Source organism: Ornithorhynchus anatinus, chromosome X1 (genome assembly GCF_004115215.2).
Source record: "Ornithorhynchus anatinus isolate Pmale09 chromosome X1, mOrnAna1.pri.v4, whole genome shotgun sequence".
In the NCBI taxonomy this organism is placed as follows: domain Eukaryota; kingdom Metazoa; phylum Chordata; class Mammalia; order Monotremata; family Ornithorhynchidae; genus Ornithorhynchus; species Ornithorhynchus anatinus.
The window spans coordinates 41,618,467-41,632,680 of NC_041749.1; the positions used below are offsets into that span (position 1 = coordinate 41,618,467).

Here is a 14,214-nt window from a genome sequence, read left to right on the forward strand (position 1 = left end):
GTGACTTGGCCACAGTCACACAGCTGCCAAGGGGCAGAGTCACACAGCTGCCAAGTGGCAGAGCCGGGATGGGGCTCACAGTCTTAATCCCCATCTTCCAGCTGAGGTCAAGGAGGCACAGAGAAGTGAAGAGACCTGTCCAAGGTCACAGGGCGGACGAGTGTCGGAGGCAGGCTCCGAAGCCCCTTCCTCTGAGTCCCAAGCCCGTGCTCTTGCCAGTAGGCCGTGCCGCTTTAGCTGGGCGCGGAGCTCGGCGGCGGCGGGCTCGGTGACGTTGCAGTTCCGCAGAGGGCCGGGGGGCGGCGCTGGGGGCGGGCAGGTGGGGTCACCCCGGCTCCGCAGCTGCAGCGACGTCGAAAGCCCGGAGCCGGAGCGGGAGCCGGAGCGGGAGCGGGAAGTCCCGGAGGCGGCCGAGGATCCGGAGCCGGAGCGGCCGCCGGCTCCGCCACTGCAGTGCGCGTGCTGCAGTGCTGCCTCCAGCCCCCCCAGGCCGCCCATGCTGCAGCCCGCGCCCGCCGACATGCTCACCTTCTTCTTGGTGTCGGGAGGCTCCATCTGGCTGCTAGTGGGTAAGCGGCTGGAGGCCCCCTCCCCCGGCTCTGCAGCCCCGCAGCCGGTCCTGCCCCCCGCCCCCGCCGGGCATCGGGCAGGGAGAGGGCCCGGGGACCAAGCGATGCTGCAGCCCCCTGGCCCGGGCACCGGGGGTCGGGGGGTCGGGGGGTCGGGGGGGTCGGGGGAGGGCTGACGGCCTCTGGGTCCGGCCGGTGCACGCTGCCAGCAGGGATGCAGGCTGGGGGTGGGGGATGGGGAGAGGGTGGGGGTCCCCCCAGGACCCGATTAGACTGGGAGCCCGTCCATGGACAAGGAATTGTCTCTAGCTGTGGCCGAATTGACCATTCCAAGCGCTTAGTACAGTGCTCTGCACGTAGTAAGCGCTCAATCCATACTGTGGAATGAATGGATGCTCTGCACATAGCGCTCAATACGTCCTGTGGAATGAATGAATGCTCTGCACAGGGTAAGCGCTCGATACATGCTATGGAATGAATGCTCTGCGTATACTAAGCGCTCAATACCTACTATGGAATGAATGAATGCTCTGCACAGGGTAAGCGCTCGATACATGCTATGGAATGAATGCTCTGCGTATACTAAGCGCTCAATACCTACTATGGAATGAATGAATGCTCTGCACAGGGTAAGCGCTCGATACATGCTATGGAATGAATGCTCTGCATATAGTAAGCGCTCAATACCTACTATGGAATGAATGCTCTGCACAGGGTAAGCGCTCAATACATACTATGGAATGAATGAATGCTCTGCACATAATAAGCGCTCAATACATACTATGGAATGAATGAATGCTTTGCACATAGTAAGCGCTCAATACCTACTATTGAATGAATGCTCTGCATATAGTAAGCGCTCAATACATACTATTGAATGAATAATGCTCTGCATATAGTAAGCGCTCAATACATACTATTGAATGAATGAATGCTCTGCACATAATAAGCGCTCAATACATACTATGGAATGAATGAATGCTTTGCACATGGTAAGCGCTCAATACCTACTATTGAATGAATGCTCTGCATATAGTAAGCGCTCAATACATGCTATTGAATGAATGAATGCTCTGCATATAGTAAGCGCTCAATACATACTATGGAATGAATGAATGTTTTGCACATGGTAAGCGCTCAATACATACTATTGAATGAATGCTCTGCATATAGTAAGCGCTCAATACATACTATTGAATGAATGAATGCTCTGCACATAGTAAGCACTCAATACATACTATTGAATGAATGAATGACCCTCAGAGAGCGGGTTGCATAACTCCTGGGGGTCCCGCTGCCCTCCCATCGGGCCCCTCCATCCGAGGGAGGGGGCCCGGACTCTTTGTTTCCTGGGCACCGCCTGCCACTGGCTGGTAAAATCGCCCCCCCAGCACCTCGGTTTCGGACTCCCCTTTTGTTAAGCGCTCACTGGAAGCCGGACACTGTGCTAAGCGCCGAAGGAGATGCACGATGATCAGGTTGGACGCAGTCTGTGACCCAGGCGGGGCTCACAGTCTTCATCCCCATAGAATAATGATTAATGATGCTATTTGGTCAGCGCTTACTACCTGTCAGCTGTGTGACTGTGGGCAAGTCACTTCACTTCTCTGGGCCTCAGTTCCCTCATCTGTAAAATGGGGATGAAGACTGTGAGCCCCACGTGGGACAACCTGATTCCCCTGTGTCTACCCCAGCGCTTAGAACAGTGCTCTGCACATAGTAAGCGCTTAACAAATACCAGCATTATTACCTGCCAAGCACTGTTCTAAGCGCAGGGGTAGGTACAGGGTAATGGGGTTGTCCCACGTGGGGCTCACGGTCTTCATCCCCGTTTTACTGATGAGGTGACTGAGGCGCAGAGAAGGGAAGCGACCTGCCCAAGGTCACACAGCAGACAAGTGGCGGAGCCAGGATTAGAACCCACGTCCTCTGACTCGCAAGCCCGTGCTCTTGCAGCGTGGCTCAGTGGAAAGAGCCTGGGCTTCAGAGTCAGAGGTCATGAGTTCAACTCCGGCTCTGCCACTTGTCAGCTGTGTGACTGTGGGCAAGTCACTTAACTTCTCTGTGCCTCAGTTCCCTCATCTGTAAAATGGAGATTAACTGTGAGCCTCACGTGGAACGACTTGATTACCCTGTATCTCCCCCAGCGCTTAGAACAGTGCTCTGCACATAGTAAGCGTTTAACAAATACCAACATTATTATTGCTATTAAGTCACGCTGCTTTTCATTTTGTGGGGCTCACTGTCCTGATCCCCATTTGTGGGGCTCACTGTCCTGATCCCCATTTGTGGGGCTCACAGTCTTAATCCCCATTTTGCAGAGGAGGTGACTGAGGCACGGAGAAGTGACTTGTCCAAGGTCACTCCACTCCCTTAACCCCAGAGGAGGGGAGTAGAATGCCTTGGGAAGCAATTTGGAAGGGCTTGCTGGAGGGCAAAGGGACCCACGGATTTAAACGGACAGGAAGGTGTCTGTTTATTGTTGCATTGTACTCTCCCAAGCGCTTAGTACAGTGCTTTGCACACGGTAAGTGCTCAATAAATACGATTGAATGAGTTGAAAAGAAACTTTTTTGATGGGAAAAAATGGACAGTTTTCAGAATCAAAGGGCATCTGGGAAATATCCGCCTGCATCAGAGGTAATTGTCTGCTGACATTGGGGTGACCCCACCCATTCTAATGTGCAAATAGCATCAAGCTTAAAAATTGTGGCGTTTCCAGAATATTTAGTGTCTTCTCGGTGAAAATGCTTGGTGAGTGGAAAACCTGCCAGCTTTATCCGGACTCGATTTGGAGGTTTTGCACTGGATTTTGACGCTGACAGCACCCAGGGTCTAATTTTAGTCCCAGTGATGATATCCAAGCGTCGAGAGTGAGCAGGTGTTAAGCCAACTTCTCCCGAGGGCTCTTCTGAGTCATATGCTTGGCTTGCGGTATCGGTGATGCTGGTTTAGGAGGGGTTTGTGGGTTTTCCTGCCCCAATCTTTTTAATTCAGTGGAATCTGGGGTAGGTAGGAGTCGACAGCGCTCAGTACACTCCTAATCTGTGGTTTCCATGACATGACCCTTTCTCTCTCCGATTAGCTGGCTGTGCCACGTGGTTTCTAATGATCGTGTTCTCACATGTGGTTGATTATTCCACTAGGAATTCAACCTTAATTCATTTTCAAGGTGAACAGAATGCTCCTAATTGAAGAGCAGGTCCTTGCTGGCTTCATCATTCCGAAAAAGAAGCAGCGGATCAAAGATCACGATCCCAAACTGGTGTCAGTTGAAGAGGGGTAGTTATGGAGGGCGAGGCAGGTAAATTACCTGGACCTCTTTATCTGTTCATCCAGAAAGCACACATTGGTAAAAGATGGAGTAAAATTTCAGATTATAGTGAGCAGCTTTTTAAAAGCTCCAGGGGGGCTGGAGGGTGCGGAGAATGGAAAGGCTTCCAAACTAATATATTCTGGAAAGAATGGGATGCTTCATCAGGAAAAATAAAGGCTGAGTGGGGTCATAATTACCGTCTACAGACTCACAAAGAGTGTGGGCAGGGTGTGAACTTGGAACTGTTGTTCACCAAATCCCACAACAACAGGATGAGGAGGAGTTCATTGAAACCTGGTTGTGGAGGGTTGAAACTAACAAAGGAAATACTTTGTCATCCAGCGGGAGGCAAACATATGGAATTTATTTTCGCAGGACGTTGTGCAGGCTCAGACTATCAGGTTGCATGAAGGACTGGATAATTTCATGGTGAAAGACCCACAATAGGCTATTGGAGGAAAAGTTCAGTAGGTGAGGAAGGTTAAAATAGAGTTGTGGACAATATGATCTTGATGAGTTTTTGGGCAAATTGGTGATGATAGATGGTTAACTTGTGGGCGGGGATGGTCTATACCTCTCTTTTATATTGTACTTGTATATTGTATTGGAGCAGCAGCGTGGCTCAGTGGAAAGAGCATGGGCTTTGGAGTCAGGGCTCATGAGTTCGAATCCCAGCTCTGCCACTTGTCGGCTGTGTGACTGTGGGCAAGTCACTTAACTTCTCTGTGCCTCAGTTCCCTCATCTGTAAAATGGGGATTAAGACTGTGAGCCCCACGTGGGACAACCTGATTCCCCTATGTCTACCCCAGCGCTTAGAACAGTGCTCGGCACATAGTAAGCGCTTAACAAATACCAACATTATTATTTATTATTATTACTTTCCCAGGTGCTGAGTACGGTGCAGTGTACACAATAGCACTAATTCAGTGCAATTGATTGAATGATCCATGGTGTAAAGAAGGCAATCCTCACTCCTCCAGCATCTTTTGTGGTCACTATTTAAGAAAGCATCCCTGGAAGGACCAGTGATTTGACCCCAATATGTCACTACTTAAGATCTTCGTCTCAGTGCTGTTTTGTCAAGACTAAGATGTTAAACAGCTCTCTGAATGGGGGATTTTGGTTTGCAAGGAATGGCCTTAGCCCTATAATAGAGGACTTTGCTGAGTCTCACCAAACCTCAGGTCCTTCAGTCTGTGTGCAGAGCACTATACTTATCTTTTGGGAAATAACAATAGAGTTAGAAGACATGATCCCTGCTCTCGAGGAGCTTGCAATCTAGTGTGGGAGATAAGCCCCAAAGTAATTTACCAAAAGGAGGGGAAGAGGATGGAAAGATGGATTGCAGGATGAAAAAGTGCAAGAAAAAAGAATGAAGTATGTACACTGACGTGTGCAGAAGTGCTATGGGTGAGTATGACTGCCTAGATGCAGAAGCGATGCAGATCTGCTGAAGTGGTAGTTGAAGAGAAGAAAAATCAGGGAAATATTCCAGAAGGTGTTAAAATTTTAGGTGGTATTTCCTGTACAAATTCTTAGGCTTGACAGAGTCATGCAGTCAATCATATTTATTGAGATCTTATTGTGTGCAGAGCACGCTACTAAGTACTTGGGAGAGTATAGAACAAGTAGCCACACACATATTTTTCTCTGATTACCTCTGGAACTTTTTGTTGTGGTCACTTGTTTCATGTAATACTCTAGACTGTAAGCTCATCTCTTGACTGTAAGCTTTGTGTTGGCAGGGAACGTGTCTACCAACTCTGTTATGTTGTAGTCTCTCAAGCACTTAGTACAGTCCTCTGCACACTATAAGCGCTCAATAAATATGACTGATGGATTATTACCCACCCCAGTCCTATCGTAAGAAGTTGTATTTCAGTAGCTTGGACTGATCAATCAATCATTGGTATTTATTGAACATAGCACTATGTGCAGAGCACTGGATCAAGCGCTTGGGAGAGTATAATAAAACAGAGTTGGTTGACATACTCCCTGCCCACTATGAGCTTACTTTCTAGAGGGAGGAGTGGCTTGTTCACACAACCCTTGAGGAGGTTGGAAAGCATGGAAATTTGGAAAGGCTGGAAGTATTTTTGGAATTTTTTTTTATCTTAACTCAAGTGCAGGCAACAGGAGACGAGTCCCTTTTAGATGGGGGTGGCCCCTGGTCTGTTCTTTATCCAGCCCCTGGAAGGCTGCCCTTGCTTCGTCTGAACCAACGAGAAGCTTCAGTCCTTTCTGATGTTGTCATCTTCCCGTCCGGGTGGCTTTTATCCAATTTTATCCCAGTCAATGCAGTCTTCCGTTAGGTCCATTTCCTGACTGGTACTGACTCGGCCCTGGACAACTTTCATTCATTCATTCATTCATTCAATAGTATTTATTGAGGGCTTAATATGTGCAGAGCACTGTACCAAGTGCTTGGAATGAACAAGTTGGCAACAGATAGAGACAGTCCCTGCCGTTTGACGGGCTTACAGTCTAATCGGGGGAGACAGGCAGACAAGAACAATGGCAATAAATAGAGTCAAGGGGAAGAACATCTTGTAAAAACAATGGCAACTAAATAGAATCAAGGTGATGTACATCTCATTAAACAAAATAAACAAAATAAATAGGGTGGTAAAGATATATACAGTCCAGCCGATGAGTACAGTGCTGAGTGGGTGGGACGGGAGAAGGGAGGAGGAGAGGGAAAGGGGAGAGAAGAGGGTTTAGCTGCGGAGAGGTGAAGGGGAGGTAGAGGGAGCAGAGGGAAAAAGGGGGGAGCTCAGTCTGGGAAGACTTCTTGGAGGAGGTGAGCTTTAAGTAGGGATTTGAAGGGGGGAAGAGAATTAGATTGACGGAGGTGAAGAGGGAGGGCATTCCAGGACCGTGGGAGGACGTGGCCCAGGGGTCGACGGCGGGATAGGCGAGACCGGGGGATGGTGAGGAGGTGGGCGGCGGAGGAGCGGAGCGTGCGGGGTGGGCGGTAGAAAGAGAGAAGGGAGGAGAGGTAGGAAGGGGCAAGGTGATGGAGAGCCTCGAAGCCTAGAGTGAAGAGTTTTTGTTTGGAGCGGAGGTTGATAGGCAACCACTGGAGGTGTTTAAGAAGGGGAATGACATGTCCAGATCGTTTCTGCAGGAAGATGAGCCGGGCAGCGGAGTGAAGAATAGACTGGAGCGGGGTGAGAGAGGAGGAAGGGAGATCAGAGAGAAGGCTGACACAGTAGTCTAGCCGGGATATAACGAGAGCCCGTAGCAGTAAGGTAGCCGTTTGGGTGGAGAGGAAAGGGCGGATCTTGGCGATATTGTAAAGGTGAAACCGGCAGTTCTCGGTAACGGATAGGATGTGTGGGGTGAACGAGAGAGACGAGTCAAAGATGACACCAAGGTTGCGGGCCTGAGAGGCGGGAAGGATGGTCGTGCCATCCAGGTTGTGCCATCCACGGTGATAGGGAAGTCTGGGAGAGGGCCGGGCTTGGGAGGGAAGATGAGGAGCTCAGTCTTGCTCATGTTGAGTTTTAGGTGGCGGGCCGACATCCAGGTGGAGACATCCCGGAGGCAGGAGGAGATGCGAGCCTGAAGGGATGGGGAGAGGACAGGGGCGGCGATGTAGATCCGCGTGTCATCTGCGTAGAGATGGTAGTCAAAGCTGTGAGAGCGAATGAGTTGTAGTTTTACCCATCCAGCCTCCTCCACCTTGGCTTCTGGGGTCAAATCCGGCAGCTTGATGTGCCGTCTGGGTTTATAGGGTCTGACTAGAGATAAATTTTATCGAAATCAGCTGATTTACTGAGTTTTCTCTGTTTGCCGTGTGTTGAAACTTTGAGTTCTGCATTCACGGATACTCTGGGTTGTTGTTTGTGCTAGTCATCCTCACTATCAACTGATCCAATCAGGACTAAATTGCACCTCAGAATAATGGTCCAATGGTGACATTAGGGATCCTGTTTTAAAACCTCATCCGACATGTCTTAGTGGATAAAGCCCAGGCCTGGGAATCAGAGGACCTGGGTTCTAATCCCAGCTGTCCGCCATTTGCCTGCCGTGCGACCCTGGGCAAGTCACTTCACTTCTCTATGCCTCAGTTACCTCATCTGCAAAATGGGGGTGAAGACTGTGAGTCCTCTGTGGGACAGGAACTGTGTTCAACCTGATTATCTTTTAGCTACCCCAGTATAGTGCCTGGCACGTACTAAGCACTTAGCATGCCATTAAAAGAAAAAAAGCAAGCAGAAGATTAGGGGTTTGGGCACAGATCAGGAGTGAGATGTGACTCTCTCACATGTTTGTACCAGTGATGCCCCTGAAGTCTCACCTGTGATACCTGGTATCTTGTGGGTTTCCCAAAGTGATGATGATGATAATGTACTCTCCTATCGAGAAGGATTATTAAGTTATTAGATTAAGCACTATTAAGGTCACATCTCCAAAAGGCCTTCCCCGATTAAGCCTTCTTTTCCCCGGCTTCCTCTCCCTTCTGCATCATCTCTGCCATTGGATCTGGACCCTCTGGGCATTTGATATTCTCCCCCTCCCTCAACCCCACGGCACTCATGTACATATCTTTAAATTATATATTATACATTATTTATTGATATCAATATCCATCTCCCCCTCTTGACTGTAAGCTCGATGTGGGCAGGGACGTGTCTGCCATCTCTGTTGTACTGTACTCTCCCAAGCATTTAATAGGGCTCTGCACATAGTAAATGCTCAATAAATAGCACTAATGGTGACAGACAGACAAGCCTTGGTTCTGAAACTTTGAGGCCGAGAGCACATGTGAGGGAGTTGGTTGTGGTGATGACGATTTGCCCAGCACGGCTCGCCGCTGTCTCATCTCTTCCAGGAGTGCTACCTGAGGCTCCAAGCGTAGCAAGCAAGCAAGCAGGCAGGCACAGTGCAGTCCATTATGCAGTGGTTTTTGCTGTGTAGGCTCCATCGATGACAGAAGTGACTGCAACCCAGTGCTCGTATCACCCCGAAGCACCATGACCCATCAGGCAGTGGCTTTGGTAGCCACTGAGGACTTTGGTCCCCAGTTATTCTCCTGGAAGCACTATTAAGTCTCAGTTTTTCTGACACGGAATGATCCTGCTTCTCCTCTGACTCCTCTGATCCCGCTTTCTCAGTTTTGTTCACTGGCTCCTCCTCTGTCTCACATCCCTCAAGACTCCACTCTAGATCATCTTCTCTTCTTGCTTTCTTCTGGTTGTGGGCAGGGAATGTGTCTGTTATATTGTACTCTCCCGAGTGTTTAGTATAGTGCTCTGCACACACTAAGCACTCAATAAATACGATGGACCGACTGACTCTCGGAGAGCTCATCTTCTCCCATAGCCCCAGCTGCCACGTCTGTGTAGCTGACTTACAAACGTATCTCTCCAGCCCCGAACTTTCAACTTACCATCAATCCAGCATCTCCTCTTGCCTCCAGCACATCCCACTTGGTTGCCTTGCTGGTACCTCGCACTCGATGTTTCTAAAGTACTCCTTAATTTTCCCACATAAGTTCACAGTAATTATGGTATTTGTTAAGCGCTTACTATGTGCAGGCACTGTACTAACTGCTGAGGTACTGTCAATGCCTCCGGCCTTGCCATCCCAACAGCTCACAACTTCAATGGCATTCTTGTCTCTTCTTTGTTATTGTTCAATCATTACTGAGCACTTACTGCAAGTGGATCACTGTGGTAAACATTTAGGAGGGTACAGTAGAATAGAGTTGGTAGACATGTTCCCTGCCTATAGTGAGTTTACTGTCTAGAGGAGGAGACAGCTATTGATTTAAATAAATAAATTATGGAAATAGTGCTGTGGGGCTGAGGGAAGAGAGAGTAAAGAGTGGAAATCCAAGTGCAAGGGCGAGCTCTCATATTCAGTTTACCGCCAAATTCTTCCAGCTTTTCCTGCACAGTAATTCCTGGATCTGCCCCTTCCTGCCAGCCAAGCTGGTACCACCCTGGTGTGAGCTCTGGTCTTTCCTCAGCTAAACTATTGGATTACCCTCCTTGCTTGCCTCCCAGTCTCTACCCTCTCCCCCTCCCAATTTCTACTACACACTGTGGCACTGATCATCAGTCATTTTTTGCCTGAAGAATCACTCAGCCCAAATCTCTCCTCTCCCTGAAGCTCTCCAGTTGTTCTTGGCTCTCTCTGTATCAAACAAAAACTCCTCCTTTCTGCTTCAAGGATCTCCACCTAACTACTCTCTCCTTCGTCTTTGTTCCTTCTAGTTGGACATCACTCTTGTTTCTCACAACTCCAATCTCTCACTGTTCCCTCGTTTCAGAACTTCCTCGCCATCCCTCATCGGATTTATCTCCGCTCTTCCCACATTCCCACATTCAAATTTCTCCTAAATTCCTCCCCGCCTCAAGCTAGCTTTCCCTGATAATTTCCCATCAACCTGACCCACGTCGTCCCTTCAGCCAACTCTAGCACTGTGATTTTATTTACACCCAGCTCAGCACTCGGGTCTCTCAAATGCTTCACTTAACTTCTCTGTGCCTCAGTTTCCTCATCTATAAAACGGAGATTCAAAACCTTTTATCTCCCCCTTATTTAGACCGTGAGCCCCATATGAGACAGAGATGGTCTGGCCTGATGATCTTGTATCTATCCCAGTGCTTAGTAGAGTGCTTGCACACAGTAAGCACTTAACAAATACCACAGTAGTTATTACTACATCAAACCTCTGACTTTTGCCTTTAAGGCAGTCATCAGCTCTCTCTTATCTATCTGCTCTCTTTTCTTTTTACACACTCCCTGCCACTCTGTCCCACCCACATTTATCTTTTCACTTTTTCTTGTTCTCAATTCTTCCTTCCACCTCCAGCCCTGGCTCATGCTCTTCCTCCTCACTCTCAAAATCGGCCCAAGCCAAAGCTCTCTTCTCATCTTTCAAACGCTTCTGAAATCCTTCAAAATCTAGGAGGATTTCCCTCATTCATTTTTTGTCTTCTTCCCAAGTTACAACCTCCCTATTATCCCTTTGCTCTTCCCCCCTTTCCCCACCCCACAACACTTACGAATATATGTATATATTTATAATTCTATTTATATAGATGTCTGTTTCCTTGTATTGATGTCTGTCTCCCCGCCCCCAGACTGTGAGACCGTTATGCGCAGGGATTATCTTTATTGCTGTAGTTTACTTGCCAAGCTCTTAGTACAGTGCTCTGCACACAGTAGGCGCTCAAAAAATATGAATGAATGAATGAATGAATGAATGAATGAATGAATGAATGAATGAACGAACTATTAGCTTAGCATTTTTCTTCTTCTGTAGCCCTTTGGCTTTCATTATTTCCTGTTGCACTTTTAAACATATTTTACATGCTCTACTACTTGAGCACCTCTCCCCCATTTTAAGTTTGATTCCTCTGCTAGATGAATTGGGGTATTTGTTAAGCATTTAATATGTTCCAGCTACTGTACTAAGTGCTGGGGTAGCTGCAAGATCATCAGGGTACACATGGGGTTCACAGTCTACGTAGGAAGGAGAACAGGTATTGAATCATCATTTTGCTGATGAGGGAACTGGGGCACAGAGAAGATAAGTGCATTGCCCAAGTTCACACAGTAGGTAAGTGGTAGAGCTGGGGTTAGAATCCATGTCCTCTGGCTCCCAGGCCTGTGCTTTATCCACTAGACCACATAATTCCTGAATTATTGCCAGTTCCTTGTATTTTTCTCTAGGACCTCCAGGTGAGTACTCTTAGTAAAATGTTCTGCATATAGTATATATAATTATAATTCATTAACTATGATTAATTGATTAGCTTAATGGAAGAAATTTAGAAGACGAGTTCTAATCCTGGCTCTGGCAAAAGTCTGCTTGTGGCAGTGGGTGTCATATAACCTTTCTAGGCCTCAGTTTCTTCCTTTTGCAAAATCAGGAAATCATATCCACACTTTCCTATTCACAGAGCTATGTAGGGGACAGATGGGTTAATTGATTTGAAAGTGCTCTTGAAGACAAAAATATTACAAAAATTCAAAATGATACTCCTGGTGGGCAGGGAAATGTGTCTGCTATATTGTTGTATTGAATGTAAAAGTTGAAGCTGTTATATTGTTATTTTGTACTCCCCCAAGCACATAGTACAGTGGTCTGCACATAGTAAGCATTCAATAAATATGACTGACAAAGTAATATTATTTATTATTCGGAGGTCAAAGACATGAAAATCAGGTCAAATTAAGTTTCATGGGGGCTCTGATTTTCAACCTGTGCAGGGATCTAAATATAATGCAGAAGACTTATAACATGAGCAGATTTCCTTGAAGAAAGAAGAGGACACGATCAGAAACCTAGTTTGAATTTAGTCTGCTGGAAAATAAGACCAGTTCCATGACTTCCATACTGTATTCACAAATGTAGTATGCATTCAACATTTACATGTGAGACAAATTGCTTAGGCATTGGTCACTGATCTGTTGTTCCCTCCCAGTGTGGTGAAAAATGGAATTGTGTTTCAAAGTGTCATCAGAAAAATGGTTATTTGGGCAATGCGCTCTCAGTTCCATGCATAAATAATTTATACTCTTAATCCTGTTTAAAGCCAGAGAGATATGTCCTGACCAAAAAAAACCAAAAAAAAAAACCCCTCGTGATGCAAAAAATCAGTTGATCTGATCATTTTTCAAGAAGTGGTTGGTTTGCTGTACATGTACTATTTCCCTAAAGCTTCCCCTTGGTCAGGGGGTGGGAGTATGGAATCATTCAGAAGTATTTGTAAATCATTTTTGTGTTTCTATTTCCCCTTTAGATTGGGAGTTCCTTGAAGGTAGGGAATGGGTGCCTTGCTTCTGCTGTTCTCTCTAAAGGGCTTAGTAATAATAATAATAATTACTACTAATAATAATTACTAATAATTTGTTAAACACTTACTAAGGGCCAAACACCGTTCTAAGCACTGCGGTTGATACAAGATAATCAGGTTGGATACAATCCCTGTCCCACATGGGGCTCAGAGTCTTAATCCTCATTTATCAGATGAGGTAAATGAGGTCCAGAGAAGCAAAGTGACTTGCCACAGCAGAGCCAGGATTAGAACCCCACATCCTCTGAATCCCAAGCCCAAGCTCCACTAGACCATGCTGCTTTGTTTTCCCCTCAGTAGGTGCTTAATAAATGCTAACAATTAATTGACTGAAGTAGGGAAGTACCAGAATGGGGCCATGCTATCAGTGGGAAAAGTTTCTAACCAAAGAACCACTTAGGGAGTTTGATGAGGTGGACAGGCCCAGTTGGAGACGTAGCTGCTTAACATAGATGGCAAAGCCCAGGGCCACTACCAAGGCAACTACTTCCTGGGTCATGGCACTAGGCCGTGGTCACTTCAACTATGAAAAGGTTTAGTTCTTCTAAAACCCTTGTGTGCATATAGTAAGTGCTTAATAAATAACATTACTATGTCTGCTACTGTACTGGAAGTGTTGGAAAGAGCTGAGTGAGTAGATCTGTGGGATAGCCCAAGAGAAAATGAACACACAACATGTGTAATGCCGTTCTTCACCTCAATAGAGATGAAGGGGTAAACACCCCTTTCTGGGTTTTTTTGTGTCACCAGGAGTTTAACTTCTGCTATTACCTTTGACATCAGGATAGTAGGACAATTTAGCTGCCCATTTTGCCAAAACTAAGAGGAAATCCCCTGTCAAAGTAGACTTTAGAACTTAAAAGGCCTCAAGTTTGTAGTGTTCCTTGAGAAACTATTAAATGTCAGCCATCTTTAAGTATGACACCACTAGGTGGCAATGGAGCAATGGGTTTCCGTTTGGCCATCTCTTGGTTTTTTTCGCCTTCCAGTTCCTTCTTGCAACTGGTAATTCTGGAAGTGACTGGTTAGGTGTGATTTACAATCCAGGTTTCCAGTGAACTCAAAAGCACTGTCCCCGCAAGCTGCTTCTGAAATGTTTCCCAAGGAACCAGATTTGAGGGGTAGAGAAGGAAAGGACGTTCATCAGGGTGCTCAAGTGCTGGAACAAGCCATGAAGGAGATGGGCTCCATCTCTGGAGATCTCTAAGAGAAGAAAAGGCACAGGTGGTCTAGTTAATCAGCTGCCAGGAGGGAGGAGACTGAACCATATTTTCACAGGGGCCCTGACCACTCTAGTCATCTGTGAGTTACTGTGTACCAATGAAGCTTGGTCTAGTAGGAATGCATGGGATTGGAATTCCTCTAACATATTGTATGTATTCAATAAATATCAAATCTCCACAAATCATTTGCTTTTCAGCATCTTCCAGAAATGCTCTCCTACTACCCAGCCTGCACACTCTGCTCCTCTGGTGCTAACATTCTCACTTTGCCTCAATCTCATCTGTCTCG

At 46.9% G+C, this 14,214-nt stretch overlaps 1 protein-coding gene across 3 annotated transcripts in view; it reads left to right on the forward strand.

Annotated features, from left to right (window-relative positions):
* Positions 1 to 440: 440 nt before the first annotated feature.
* Positions 441 to 14,214, forward strand: part of ACSL6 (acyl-CoA synthetase long chain family member 6) — a 133,529-nt gene continuing 119,755 nt past the window's right edge. For 2 of the 3 annotated variants that reach the window (XM_007655367.3, XM_007655368.4), the window contains exon 1: positions 441 to 569. In XM_007655367.3, the coding sequence (XP_007653557.1) occupies positions 497 to 569 (73 nt within the window). In that variant the 5' untranslated portion in view covers positions 441 to 496. The remainder of the gene's footprint in view (positions 570 to 14,214) is intronic. The other variant, XM_039910203.1, reaches the window with a different exon arrangement.